The 15720-nt window shown below is 43.2% G+C and overlaps 1 protein-coding gene across 1 annotated transcript; it reads left to right on the top strand.

Moving 5' to 3' along the window:
- Positions 1–225: 225 nt before the first annotated feature.
- Positions 226–7435, top strand: NPY (neuropeptide Y). Its single transcript, XM_036247299.1, has 4 exons — positions 226–295; positions 1231–1418; positions 5288–5368; positions 7241–7435. Exons 2-4 carry the CDS (start codon positions 1231–1233, stop codon positions 7263–7265), a joined length of 294 nt encoding a protein of 97 aa, XP_036103192.1. The 5' UTR covers positions 226–295; the 3' UTR covers positions 7266–7435.
- Positions 7436–15720: the final 8285 nt, after the last annotated feature.

Below are 15720 nucleotides of genomic sequence, written 5' to 3'. Positions count from 1 at the left end.
AGGGACTTTGCTTTGGTGCTCTCCAAAGCTTTCTTAATGCGCCGCCTTCGGAGAGGTGCCAGGCCCCCTCCAGGGGGAGGGGCAGGGCCTGAGGCAGGAGAGTTGGGTTGTTGGTGGCTCCCAGCAGAGGCACTTAAACTGTTGCAGTTCCAGGCCCAGCCTCTGGGTGAGGGACACCATAAAAACCCTGATGCAACCCGCTCACAACACCCCATTCACCAGCTCTCACGCCTGGGAGAGGCGCTCCGGACAGCAGAGCAGTACTCAGCCACGCCCGCGCCAGCCCGCCGTCACTGTGAGTGCCACTGCCCTCTGGCCTTGACAGGAGCCAAGGGGGGTCTGTGCTGGGCCCCGTCTCACCCTCTTCTGAGCCGTGGGCACTGGGTGGGTCCCGCTCGCTCCCCAGCCCCTGCACGCCCGGCTAGGTCTTCTCCCTCCTCCAACAAGCTCCAGCCGCTCTTGGCCACTAAATTCCACCTGCCCCTTCCGGTCCCCTTTGTCCAGCCACCCTTCTCCCAGACCGTCCCGGCTGGGTGGGCTCTGGGTTGTCCTTGGAGGAAGTGGAGGGAGAACAGGACACCCATCCAGAGCAGCTGACAGTTTCCTGCGGTCTCAGCCCGCAAGGAGGTTTCCCTGGCAGCGCCCCTAATGAGGAATCCTGGAGCCCGACGCCCAGCGCGTCATACCTGGGATCCCGCCCGGGACCTACCGGCCGGCCGGGAGCACTTCTCTTCCCTCTCTCCCAAATTGCCACCCCAAAGTACTCTCAGTCATCTCAGCTCCTGCTTTTTGGTTGGACAGACCAAAAGTATCAGAGGAGAAACTTTTCTCCTCTGTCAGGGATTTGGCAAAAGAGGACTGGAAAGTGACATTCCTCAACCCAGCAGGAGGAACTTCTAATTCTGTTTTTAAAGTGTCTAAACTGGTGCCCCCACGTCCCACCCCGTCCGTGCTCCTCACTAGCCACGGCTCTCGGCCCTGTGACTTGGACCGAAGTTGCACGGAGTTTTCAGGTAGAACAGAGGGGCCGCGCAGATTGCGCCCTAAGCCAGTGGGGCGCTGCTTGCCACGCTCTGCTCCCCTCTGCATCACTGGGTCGCTCACTGGGTCGAGGGCGAATTCGGGTTGGGTAGTAGCAGGGGAACTGGCGCTGGGAAGCAAGGGAGGGATTGCGGGGCTTGTGTTCTCTAAACTCCCCAACCCCTTCCCCTGCGCCTTCGGTGCCCTCAGATGCTGGGGAGCAAGCCACTGGGGCTGTCCCGCCTGACCCTCGCCCTGTCCCTGCTCGTGTGTCTGGGCGCGCTGACCGAGGCTTACCCCTCCAAGCCCGAAAAACCCGGAGAGAGCGCGTCTGCGGAGGACCTGGCCAGATACTACTCTGCGCTGCGACATTACATCAACCTCATCACCAGGCAGAGGTGGGTGGGCTCCCAGTGACCTGCTCCCGGGCGTCCTGTCCTGCCTGCTTGCCCAGAGATGCTGGGGATCTCAGAGAGGACACGGACTATTTCTTTTCTTTCCTACATCCCGGGGCAGGACAGTAGTAGCAGAACTTAACTCAGCTTTCAGTAAGAGTTTGTGCAGGGCACTGAGTACTTTCCCTCGGCAACTTCAGTCCCCAAATTCTGAGCCCCAGATGCAAGTTCTCTGAGCTGTGGGGCTGGCATGTCCTCCTACCCATCCTCCCCTCCTCTTTTGTGTTTTTAGAGCAGTTTGGGAACTGTTTGGAAACCAGGAAGGGAAAGAACCCCGCGAAAGGGGTCAGGAGTGCCCCCAGGAAAGGGCTGCAGGAAAAGGGAGGCGGGGTGTCCAGGGAAGACAACAAAAACCAAGGACGAAAGAGCTGGGTCCTAAAGATATTGCCAGATCTTCCAACCCGCCCGGAGCTAACTGAATGACACTGTTTAGGGAAAGACAAATAGAGCTATTTTCTTTTCTTCTGTACAGGGTTTATTTTTTCAGTCTCAGACCTTTACTTGAAAATTCTGGTCCAGATAAATAGAGATTTAGCAGAGATCAGTGGATCTAAAATGCAGAGACTTGCTCACTTTATAGCAGGTGAATTCTGGAAAGAAAGTGACTGCTTGGTGCTTTGTTAAATAGAAACTTACACTGGTCTAGTCACTCTGGGTGAATCCAGAGAGTACATGGAATCTGAGAAATTGTAAACCTCCTTCTGAACCCCAGGAAGCTAAAATGAAATTCCACACTTTCATGCTCAACATCAAATCTTAAGCAAAAACTCAAATCCAAACAAATTTAAAAATTATGTAGGATTTAAAATTTGTTTTCAAAATTGGTTCATAGTAGTCCTAAATCACTCAATATCTTAATTTTAATTCCCAAGATCAAATGATCTCAGTAAGCTAAAAACAATGAACCCTTTAAAAGCATTAATGTTATTTAACATGTTTAAATTATATCTTATAAAGTATTGTTTTTGTTTTTACCATGTTTTTATTGTTTACAAGTCAGGGAATAGTTGGAAAGGTTGCAAAGTGGGGAGATTTTCTATTTCTTAAATAAAGTTTTCTTTTATATGTTTCATCGAAAAGCTGTTTCATCTTGTGAAGTTTTCTAAAAAGTCTCAATTTATATAGAGTCAGGAATACATAAAGAGCCAAAATGAAATAGTATTGATTTATGATCCCTGAAGCCTGCTAATGTTAATTAGTAAAAAGCAACCATGTTTTATATCCTCATAGACTTCTTAGAAAGTTAATTGTTTCTAGTTCTTGCTCCTGCTATCTTACCTACCGGAGAAAAGAACTTGTACAGATAAAAAAGATATTGTTATCCTTTCTAGGAAACCCTTTGTTAGTTATTTAGTTAGTCATTTATAACACACTGTAGAACTTATTTTTGAAAAGATAGTTGCTATAAAGCTTTATCATCATATGATACAAAGCTTTAGCATTTCAAAATGTTTTTCTAGGCATTATTTTGTTCAGTATTTACCTCAAAGGTTTGGAGTGAATATAATTATCTCCATTTTACAGATCATAAAACTAAGAACAGTTCATGAGACCTTTTTAGGGGAGATGAAAGTGGATTCCTCCTACTCATTGTCCTTGGATGTTGTCACCGGCACCAGCAGTCAGTGTGATCTCCAGCATCCTTGCCGAGAAAAAAATAAAGGAAGGGGACTTGGGTTTCACGGGAAGAGATTCAGATTCAGTGGAAATGAGTTGGTCCTGGAGCAGAGTTTTCTGTCTCATCTTCATGTAAATTCCTTAGAAACTGTCAGAGATTTATAATCTGCACCAGTAATCTCCATCCCGTATGTTTATTGCCTTCCCACCACACACACCAGCTCTCATGCACATGTTGGTTATCTTTGACAATTACGGTGTCATTTGTGAATATACGTTTGACTTCATCATAAATATTCTCTTTCCTCTCTTTTTTCTACACAGTCCCTGTTTTTAAGCTGTGTACCCCGGCTCACTGCTTCTGAAAGCTGCATTATTTTTTCTAGAGCATGGATCTACCACATTTTGTCAGATTTGGCAATGTCTGGAAACATTTTAGGTCATCACAGAGGGGCTGGGGGGTGCTACTGGCATCTAGTGAATAGGGGCTAGGGATACTGCTAAATATCTTACTATGCCCAGGACAGCACCCCACAACAAAGAATTATGCAGCCCCAGGTGTCCATGGTGCTGAGTTTGAGAAAACCAGTCCTGGAGCAGTGTCTCCACCTGGTCGCACATCGGAATCACCTGGGGAACTGTAACAATATACTGATGCTGGGCTGCACCCCAACCAGTTCAGTCAGAGCCCGGGTGAGGTGGGGTGGGGCTTGGACGTCATAGTGGTTGAAACGCTCTCCAGGTGACTCATGTGCAGCCAGGGTTGGGATTTTTCCCACAGATTCTACCTTCGAAAGTTAAAGCTTGTAGAAAAGAAGGAAAATCCAGAATGAATTAGAGAAGAAAGAATAGTGAACAGTGCTGTCCTGTGCAAATCCTGCTATTATAGATTTAGTTTCTTTGACTGGTAAATTGGAGAGAATATTGGCCAATTCTTTCATTCACTGGAGCATGATGAAGATAAATGAGTTGAGGTTGCCCAAGTTTTAACATTAGTAAAATCAACTGGACAGAATAACTCCAGAAAGTCTTTGAGGGAACCTTACAAATGATGGGGGCAGGGGAGTTTGCTTTCTTTTCTCTTCCCTTGAGTCCCAGAAAAGGAGCAATAATAGGAAAATTTCCCCCTAAATTTAGATTTAATTGTGCTTGACGGTCAGTCAAAGTATACCTCTGGTTTATCTATTAGCTAATCAATCCATGCAAGGCGAGTCTCTCATTGGTGGGAAAAAGTGGCTGTTGGTGTCCAATGCCTTTTTTGAAAAAGGGGTAAACAGCCTCTTTAAAAAAAAAATGCTACTTGGTACCATGGACTTGTTAGACTCGCGTGAGGGAGGGAGGAATGGATCGGTTTCCTCGCTCACCTGGAGCAAGTACTGTATGCCATGGGCAGGAAACCATAGCCCTGCCTTCATGGATTGTCCTACTCACATCCTGCAACAGGAGAAAAAAGACCAGGAACATTTCTGTTGGGATTCCTTTATATTTATGGGGCAGATGAAATCACAGCATGGGAGAATACAGAAAGGGACCGGGGTTTCATTGCTGTCTGTAAGAAAGTATGGATTTCGAAGCAGCAGTTTGCATTTGTGTATCACTTGATCACTTTCAGCGCATAGTGACTCACACTGAATATTCACAAAGACTCCGATGTAAGCACGAGTTATGATTTTGTTTTTACAAATGAGAAAACTGAGATTGAAAGACACAAGGGGGTCTAGAAGTTTAGTCACCTATTTTCTTCTTTTTGTAGGGGTGTTTCTGAAATATCATCTGGTCTCTTTATTAAGATTTAAATTGCTGTATATCATCAGAACTATAGCCAATTAACTAATTATGGAAACATTAAATCATACTTTGATGCATTTTTATTTTCAGTCACCTAGTTATATAAATATATCTACATATGTATTACTTGTGGTATAAAAAGATAAGAATTTGGAATTTTGGTTGGGTTTAAATAATCTGCTGTTACTTAAGTATGTTGACAAAATTATATATTTAATTTGAAATCATATTTATGATGCGTTTGATAATGTATGTTTTGTACACCTATACCACTTGTTAGCAGATGATTAACTGAAAATAACTTCTAGATTTGAGACCCCAAATGGGAGATGATCTTTTTTTCTAAAAATTTTTATGGATATTCAAAATTTGCTTTAAAGAACTTTCCCCTTTTCTGTTTTTGTTAGATATGGAAAACGATCCAGCCCTGAGACACTGATTTCAGACCTCTTGATGAGCGAAAGCACAGAAAATGTTCCCAGAACTAGGTATGAGGAGGCGTGTGTGGGGACATTATTGCAAAGCTCAAGGTGCCAGGGGAGGGAGAGGGAAATCAGAGAGGGCTGCCTGGAGAGGAAACGTTGGAACAGGGTCTTCCAGGCCAGGTAGGATTTGGAGGGAAATGGGGCTAAGGAACAAGATGGCAAGACCTTTCTTTTCATGTGGTCATTTGTAAATCTCTAAACTTCTGTGGGGTAGTATTTTCTACTGCACATTATTTGGTGCTCCTTGGAAAACTTCAAATATAAGTGACTTTTAGCACAGAAATTACTCTGTGGAGAATTCCTACTGGGTTAGAATTTGGGGAGCATAGAGTGAGTCCCCATCTCTACGTTGAAATGACCGATCATCCAACTTTGGCTGGGGTCATCTTTAGTTTCTATATACTATATGGCATGTCTGGATATCCGAGGATATGGCCCTCATGAGTCTTATTCCAATCTTTCTGATTTTACATGAAACTCTAGATAAATTACAGGGAGCTCGTTTACTTTTTAAAATGTTTTAGTTCAAATGATGTCACATAGTAATTTATTGCATTCAATTAATGAATGTTGAACAATGTATGATTCTTAGGGGCTTTCTTGGAGTGTGGGCTGATTTGGGAAGACATCTCCACCAATACATATGGGTCGAACATTGGGCTAGGACCCTCTGGTACCTCCTGGACAAAAAGCTGAGCTGAAGAAGCCTGATCCTCCTCAGTGTTCATAACTGACTCTTTTGTCTGCTGCCTCTTGCCTCTACCCCCAGTTAGATCACATGGCACATGGTTCATCCATTTCTATGGCAGCTTGTCTGCCTTAAAGCCAGAGCTCTACACCAGCAAAAACCAAGTTCCCCAGAAGAGGTCACTAGAACACTTATTCAGTGAGTGTGACTGGCGTGTTACTCTACATTGGGGTTCCCCTCAGAGATTAAAGCAGATAACCTGATGAGCTGCCCATCACCTTCCCCGTGACCCTCCCTGCCACCCTCCCTCCATTCTCTTGGGCAGTGGCCGCCCAGGGTGAAGGTGCAGTTCTAGAGTAGTCAGGTTTGTTTTCTCCAAGGGAAACAACCATTTGGACTGGAATAAAACTCCAGTGCTCTTGTCCCTGGAGGTATCAGCCAGATTTCAACAGTAAGTGCAAGGAAAGCAGATGGACAATTCATGAGGATTGTTTTCACATACTAACCAATAAATGCTTTTTCATGTTTCATGGACATGCATGTGATGTTTGCTATAGTGAAAAGTTTCGGGTAAGCTATATCTACTTAGGATGAGAAAAAGAACCATCCAGACTTACTTACAACTTTCTGCTGTTCTGTTTTGTGGCCTGAAGTTGCATGGTTAGTGCATGAAATAAAGTTAATTGCATCCTGATTGACAGCCACAATCAAGTGCAGTTAGAAGGAAACAAAACTTGACAGCCTTGAAGTTGCCTGTGAATGCTCTTTTATCAAAAAGGGTTCTTTACAGTCTAGAAAATAGCCTTGCAGGAAAACAAAAGAAGCATATTCAGAGTTGAGCAGCAATAACTTTCTTGTTACAGTTTTGTGTGATTCCTGTAGTTTTGATCTTGAGAAATATTGCAAAGCTATTTGGCGTCTTTGATAAATACAGAGCCTTTTACATCGTCCCTCTGAGATTTGCCAGAGACTCCTATTACCAAGAGTGAAAGCTACTCAGCGGGGCCTGCACCCTGTGCCACCGTCTCCTGCTCTGATTCTCCATGGCCTCCTATTCAGAATGCCAACAGGGGCCTTTTCAACAGTGTCAGACCACCTTTCAGTTCAGAAGGGAATGTCTCACTCTTGCAAGCCGCCCAGAATGCTGGGAAGCTTTTCTGACATGCTCTGCTTCTTATGTTTGACAGGCTGGAAGACCGTTCTGTGTGGTGATGGGAGATGAAACTTGCTCTCCGGTCTTTGCCCATGTTTCAGCCCCTGTTTCATTCTGTAAAACTAGAGTCTGCCTGTCCTCCCAGTGCATGCGACCGCTGTGCTCAACTCTGCAGAGTTCTCCTTTGTCGTCATTGTATATGTGTGCGTTTCAATAAAGTAACATGCATTCAAAGGTGTGTGCTCCTCAGTGAAAAATCTGATGTTGCGACAGTGGGAATTACTTTAAATTATTCATGAAATCGCCATCTCCCTCAAGTAGCAGATGCAAGGCTTGTTTCACCAATATTAAAGTAGTGGCTACGGAAGATACAAAGATATGATGATTTATAATGTCCAAGACTCAGCTGTATGTGTGTAACAACAGAAGTATTTGGAAACATCGAACAGGGGAACAGTAACTTGAAACAAGTTGATGAACTTTTCCTGCCATTGATATGGACTCCTGGTCGACCTCATTAGCCTGTGCTGTCAACAGAAAGGATTGCTGTCTAACACAACTTTCTGCAAAATGTCATCTATCTCCCCGGTTTAATATGGACACCAGTAGCCACATGTGGCTTTTGAGCACTTGAATGTTGCTTGTACAAATCAGGAGCTGAGTTTTAAGTGCTATTGAATTTTAATTTAAATAGCCACATGTTTCCAGCTGTTACCATGCCAGACAGCTCAGATATCTACAGTTCCTTAGGCTAACTACTCTTAGAATACATGCACCCTCATTTTCACAGCTGCACTATTACAATAGCTAAGACCTGGAAGCATCCCAAGTATCCATCAACAGAGGAGTGGATAAAAAAGCTGTGGTACATATTTACGCAATAGAATGCTAAGCAGCTATAAAAAAGAGGGCTCTCTTACTCTTTGAGACGGCATGGAGGGACCTGGAGAGTATTATCTAAGTAAAATAAGCCAGTCAGAGAAAGACATGATGTCACTTATATGTGGAATCTAACGAACAAAATAAACTAAAGAACAAAATAGATCCAGAGACATGGAAGCATGGCACAGAATGACAAACCTCAGAGGGAAGAGGGGAGGGAGAATGGGAAGAGATTAACCAAAGAATTTAAATGCATATGTGCATAACCAGTGGACATAGACAGTAGTGCGGTGAAGGCCTGGGGGGGAGGTGGGGGGGAGGTGGAGGGAGTCGATGGGGGAAAAAGAGGAACACGTGTATACTTTCAACAATAAAAATAAATTTAAAAAAATTAGAGAATAACAAAGTACTGAACTGTCCAAGAGGCATTTAGAAAAGGAAATGAGTGTGGGCAGGACTAGCTGGAAAGGGCTTAATGGAGAATGTGAATGTTGAGCTGGACTGGAGGACATTCTGTGGAAGGTGACCAGCTGGGCTAAACACAGAGCTAGGACAGCTGTAGCTTGTATAGGAAATGTCCAGGTGTCTGCCTGACAGGACCGGGGACAGAGTAGCCAGGGCTTGGTTGGTGAAGTAGGTCTAAGCATGGCCAAATTCATCCATCTGTTCAGTCACTTAACATTTTTTGAACACCTAATATGAACTGGGCCTTGTACTAAGCACTGGGGATATAAAGATCAATAACAGTTTCTCAGGCAATTTGCCGTCTGATGAGGGAGAGAGATCATCACAGCGCGTTGTTGGAGGTGCTGAGGTTAATGCTAGAGGTTTGAGACATAATTAGGGTTTCCGTCCCCCTCATTTGCTTCCCCTCGCCATTTCCTGGCTGAGGAGCCGCAGATATGAGAATCAATTGCCAATGGGGAACAAGATGCCAGACGGGCAAGTATCCCATAAGCTGAGTCAGGGCACCTGCCTGAGGCCCAAGGGTCGAGAACAGCCCCCTGCCCCCGTATCAAATATCAGCATCCTGGTGGTGAGTGACAGGACTTGGTGAGTTCTGTGGGGCATCTTCCCAAATCCACTTACCCAAACAGCCACACAGAGAAGAAGAGCCAGCCCACCACGTACGGCCGCAGATGGAAGAAGAGACGGGGCACCCGTGAATGCACGTTGCCTTCTGACACAGTGTCTCTGCCCACAGGGTGGTGTGGTCTCAAGAAACATCAGTCAGAATAGCAGCTGCTCTCCCGTGCAGAGGGGGATGGGGAAGAGGACAGAGGAAGGGGCCAGAGCCTCCGTGGGCCAAGGCTACAGCTTAACTCTTCCAACTCAGTGTGCTCAACGCTGTTACTCCCTATTGCAGCGTCAGAGATACCTCCTCCCTCCCTAATAAGAAGTAGGCACGGGGTGTACAGGAGCCAGGCAGGGGCACCCACCGCAGGCCAGGGAGAGTGGAGGAGGCAGACCAACGCTCCTGGGGCTGCTGGGCCTTGAAGGAGGAACACCAATTGCCAGATGAAGAGCACGAGATGGGCAGTAGAGGACATGCAGTTATGGGAGGACAACATATACTTGGAGTGTTTTTCAAGTTATTAGAATTTGACCCTGTGCTAGGCCTGGACCACTGATTTACTGTTCTAAAGGGAAACTCCCATTTGCTGTGAAATCAAGTCCTCCAGCCAGCCCAACTCTTCTCCCAGCCATTCTCTGCCCACACCTGACCCCCATTCCCCCTGCTCTTCCTGTGGACTTGGCTGCAGGGGCAAACCAGCCCCCCTCCCCCCGCCTTGAATAGTATTCTTCCTTCAGCTAAATCAGCACGAGACTGCTCAGCCTGAGAGCTCGTAAACATGACCTTGTGGACAAATTTACAAGTTCAGAGAAAACGTGTACTAAAGTCAGTTCTACTTTCTAATTTAGGAAGAAAGGGAAATTTCTTTTGCAATATTTGAGCTTCCTGAATATTTTCCAGCCTCTTTCCGCTGTCTAGAGGAGCAGATACACAGAGAAGGGAAAGTCAGTCCTGGTTTGGGCTCCACACCGTGGTCCAGTGCTTCCCACTAAGTAAAGTAAGGATGACTGATGCCCTGACTAAAGCTACACCCACGTGCAGACTCCTTGGCCCTCCTGATGACAGGAAAGTAAATATGATGCCAGTTAATTGTCTCCTTCTTTCTAATATACACCCATTAGGCTTATATGGTACTTATTACAATGTAGTCAAGAGAAAATGTTTTCTCCTCCATGCAGAACATTGGAATCAGTTACAGTGTCATCAGAACTAAACAAATACCCTTTCCTATCATCACAAAGGAAAACAACCTTTTAAATAAGATGTTTCAGTGGAATATTCTTTTACCGTGGTTCCCGCTAGGAGCTTTATGCTATTGTCACAACTAAACGATTGCCTTTTTCTTCTGCCTATTGAAAAAATTAGCACAGTGTGAAATCACACAGAATCTTTTTCTCTTTTTAAAATCAGAGTGGAATAACATATACTTAATCTTATGTGTCATCCGAGCTCATTTTTTAAGCGTGCTAAGTAATAGCTATCAATTTAAACTCATTCTAATGCTGCAGTATTGAAACTCTTTGCAATTATGGGAACGGGCTGGTTATGTGATGATACCTGCCTTGTTGCCTGACATATATAGTAGGTGCTCAGTGAGGACCAGCTCAGTCTGGAGTTCAGTGTGACGACTGAAAGTGATCCCTAAGGAGCCAGGACAAATGTAGTGTTTGGTGAACAACCTCAAAGGACTTTTTGGTGATTTTTCCAGGGGCTGCAGGTACTATTTTCGACAACATTACAGAAATTTATCTGACCATACCTTCCCGGAGCCCTCAAAGTTATTGGTTGGATAGAGTGTTCTTTCCCATCATCAGAAGTTTTGCTCATTTTAAATTACTCTTAGTATGCAGTTCATAAAGAAGTTTCTTTTTCAACCTTGAATATTGTGGTACCAAAATTTTCAGAAGTGTCTTTTGCATCATTAATAGTTTTTCCCTGGCTTTAAGTTTAATGATAATTTTGGAGTTCTTGCAAATTGTTACCGGTTATATTGCTTATGTATTGCCATATTTCTAGAATGCCCTTTTAGCATTATTATCTGTATTACTAACATAGTGACTCTAATTTGGGATGTATCTCACAACTGTTTTTGTCTTTAGGCAAATTATTTTGATATTTAGACATATAAAGAACTTAAGTCTTTTTAACAAACTGATTTAACTGATTTGTTTAAAAATCACAGATTCATTTAATTTCTGATCTAATTCAAATTACAGGATTCTTTATTTTCCCATAAGTAAAGTTTGAAACTCAAGTTGTTCAGTATATTTATTTAGAATTTTACTTGACTCGTTACTTTGATTGCTATAGTATGGTATTATGAGGGAATTTAAAGTTGAAATGCAAACCTTTTAGTAGAATATAAAAATCACATTTTACTGTTTCTTCTCACTAAGTAACACCTTACTAAGTGGAAATGATCTATTAGAGAGAACAGCATCATTCAAATGACTTTTCAATTAAAGTTTGCCTGGAATAATTCGAATGGGATTTATTCTGATTCCTCTGTCTTTTCAATCATTGCCAAATCTTTTCGAATCATAGCAACCTACTAAATTAACAGGTCTGTGAATTTTAATGTAAGAATAAGCAATGTTGGCAGAACATATTTAATAGACTCATTCTTCCTAACAGACTGAATTATTGACAAAGTTAAAATGGAGCCAGCTCATCTCTGATGAGTTTCTCGAGTACCAGGGATGTTAGCAATTCCTGAAACACTCACTGAATAGTCTCTCTGTGGCAGGTACTCTCCTAGGTTCTGAAAGCAATATAAAGACAAGTAAGACAGCTTCTCTGCTCTTAAAAGCCTAACTATTTGTGAAGGAGATAGACACATGTTTAAGTGACTATAATACAAGGCAGAGCATGATTGAGGTTTAAATAGATGCACAGAGCAATTGCTATGAGAGAACAGAGGAGGCTGAAATCATTTCCACTAGTGTGTGTAGGGAGTGGGGAGTGTCAATTGAAATGTACCCTGGTGAATGGCAACAGTTCAACAGGCTGCTCTTTGTGGCCGTCAAGGTCATTATGAACTATGTTCTATTCCTAGGAAAAAAGCTGTGCAGGTGCCTAAGCGAGTTCCAACTGGGATTCTGAGACGGCTGCCTGGGGGATGGTGCTGGGCTACCCATCTGAGATGAGCACTTATGGTCAAGCCACGGTGAGCATCTGATGAGTTGATGCTCCTGGGAGCTTGGATGAGAGAGTATAGACCATGGAGGGGTGGGGTGGCTGATACCTTTACCATGAAAATGAGGGACCCATTTTGGGTAACAATGTGAGAAGAGTAAGTACACAAAGCTAAACGTACCATGGTTTTGAAAGAAGTGATGTCCTAGCCATTGGAGTCTAAGTGCCAAAGTATAACAGAGAAGAGATACTTCTCTCCCACACACAGGGTAACTGAAGCCTGGGGACTCAGGTGACTGTCATAGATCAGGTGCCGTGCCCAAATCAACAGGAGAAACCCTGGCACTTCGCAGAGCAGGGTTCTCACGGAGGGCTCCAGCAGTCGAGACTGATGCCAGCAGATAAGTTTTGGGGTGCTGGCCTAGTAGGGTGACCCATCATTCTGATTTTTTCAAGATTTTCCAGGTTTAACCAAGAAAGTCCTGCATCTTGGGAGGACTTCAGTCCCAGGCAAACCAGAAAGAGTTGGTCACCCCACTTGGGAAATAAACCACTATTTAGGATCTTGTTTTAAGGGAAAATATAGGGGTGGGCAAAAGTAATTTTATAGTTGTGAGTACATGAAACAAAGAGTTTATTCTTGTATTATTTGTTCATTGTTATATTATTTATTTGTATTACAACTGTAAACTTACTTTTGCATACTCCTGTATATGCTGAGTGTCAGACTACTTAGAAGCGAACATGTCAACCAACCATCAGCATTTTTACACCTGAATATAAATGTTCAACTGCATGCTATTTTCTTCATTAAACATAAAATACACTATTCTCTTTGGATAATTGTAAAAGGTAATTTAAAAATATTCCCATGATAGAAAAACGTCAGCTGTGAAGACATTAACAATTTCTTATAATTTCTAGGCTAGCCACTTTTATGTTCTAACATTATAAATACATTGGTTCTGTGAATGCATTAAATATTTAATTTCATGGATAATTAACTCTTTATAAGAAGAAGGATTTATAAATAGCTATTTGCCCTTTAAAGTTATGTTTTGAAGGTTTTGCTTTTTGTGTGATAAAAACCATAGGGTATGAGGGAGCTAATGTTTGTGAAGAAGCTAGAATAAACTGGCCTTTTTTTTAGTTTAATTCGTTTAATCCTCATACAAACAATAAAAGGCAGGTATTGCTGGACACATTTTACAGATGAGGAAACTGAGGCACAGAGAGGTGAAATGAAACAAGGCAACAAAGCTGGTAAGTGGTGGAGCTGGGACTTCATCCCAGGGCAGGTGGACCACACAGCCCATGTTCTTTGTGCTATATCTTCTCACCTGTGGGGATTTTAAATCACTGAGGTTCTTTCAGTAGAATTCTAGCCCACTGTTTCATTATATATGATCACTGTGGTCATAAGGGATGGGCAGCATGGAGAGCTGCTAGATAGACTTTGGTGTCAGAAAAGACCGGATTCCGCCCTGGCCAGTTTGGCTCAGTGGTTAGAGCATCAGCCTGCGGACCAGAGAAAACCGGGTTCGGTTCGCACTAAGGGCATGTACCTTGGTTGCAGTTTGTCCCCGGTCCGGTTGGGGTTGTGTGGGTGGCAACCAGTCGATGTGTCTCTCTTACATCGATGTTTCTCTCTCTCTCTTCACCCTTCTCTCCCTCCCGCTCTATCTGAAGATAAATGCAAAAAATGTTCTTGGGTGAGGATAAAAAAAGAAAAAACTGGATTCTTTTATCATCATGCAATGACATATTCACCCCCCATCCCCAAAATGCATTTTGCCTAAAATGCAGCTACAATAGTTTTGCACCTATCTTCTTTTTTTTTTTTTATCCTCACCAGAGGATATTTTTCCATTTTTTGTACAGATAGAGTGGGAGGGAGAGAGAGGAAGGGAGAGAGAGAGAAACATCGACGTGAAGGGACACATCGAGTGGCTGCCACCCGCACGACCAACCAGGGCTGGGGACAAACTGCAACCGAAGTACGTGCCCTTAGCGGGAACTGAACCCAGGTCTCTCCGGACCGCAGGCCAATGCTCTAACCGCTGAGTCAAACTGGCCAGGGATTACCTATCTTCTTTTAACCACTTACTTACTTTCAACCTTTCTGAGTCATTAAGTTCTAGTTGCATCTCTTGTAACAAGATATAGTTATTTAAAAAACGGAAATAGTAAGCTCTTGTAAGGAGCATGTGTACACTACAGTTGACCCTTGAACAACGCAGGTTTGAACTGCGGTCCACTTACACACACATTTCTTTGAATAAATATACAGTCAGTCCTCTGCTTCTCTGGGTTTCACATTTGTGGATTCAAACAACCACGAAAGGAAAACCGTACTTTTTTTTTTAACTGATGTTTTTAGAGAGAGGGTAAGGGAGAAGAAAAGAGAGAGAAACATCCATGTGAGAGTGAAACACTAATCAACTGCCTCCGGCACGCCCCCTACTAGGGATCGAACCTGCAACTCGGGCAGGTACCCTTACTGGGAATCGAATCTGCAACCTTTTGTGCATGGGACGATGCCCAACCAACCAAGCCACATGGGTCAGGGCCAAAAACAATATTTTAATTTGAGGTTAAGAATCTGCAGATGCTGAGGGCTGACTGTATGCCTTATTCTATACAATTTTATGTTTTATATAAGGGGCTTGAACATCCAATATTTTGGTATCAGATACTGAGGAACAACTGTAGTTATGTTCTTTGGGGGAATTTAAAATTATACATGGATTTTAAATGATGTGAGGATTGGTACCTCTAACCTCTTTGTTGCTCAAGGGTAAACAGTATTTACATTTACTATGATTACTGATATATTTAGATTCATTTCTACCATTTTATTTTGTTCTGTTTACCGTGGTATTTTTTTTTTTTCAGTTCCTTTTTTCTGTTTCTTGCCTTCTATGGAATAAATCAAGGTTCCTTATTCCCTTTTTCCTCTACTAGTTTGCTTATTGTTATTTTCTATCATTCTGAGCAAAATGAGGACATTAGAATTAGTTCAAATCCAATACCTGTTACCCACCCCCACCCCACCCCAAGCCATTTGGTTTGTTTATCCTTCTAAGCTAGATATGATTATTTCTGTTCTTTTTTTTTTGTATTTATTACCATTTTATTGTTCATATTTTTTATCCCCCCCCCCGTTTCTTCTTCTTCTTCTTCTTTTTTTAAAAAAATCTTTATTGTTGTATGTATTACAGATGTTCCTCATTTTTCCCCATTGATCCCCTCCTCCCCTGTCCCGCCCCGCCTCCCACCTTTCCCACACTATTGTCTGTGTCCATTGATTATGCATATAAGTTCTTTGGTTTATTTCTTCCCACCCCACCAACCCCTTTCCCTTTGAGGTTCACCTTTTTCACCCATTCCCCCAACCCCTTTCCCATCTGGCAACCAACAAA

This window comes from Molossus molossus, unplaced genomic scaffold, assembly GCF_014108415.1.
Source record: "Molossus molossus isolate mMolMol1 unplaced genomic scaffold, mMolMol1.p scaffold_m16_p_7, whole genome shotgun sequence".
Classification (NCBI taxonomy): Eukaryota; Metazoa; Chordata; class Mammalia; order Chiroptera; family Molossidae; genus Molossus; species Molossus molossus.
This window is presented reverse-complemented; position numbering and strand designations above follow the sequence as displayed.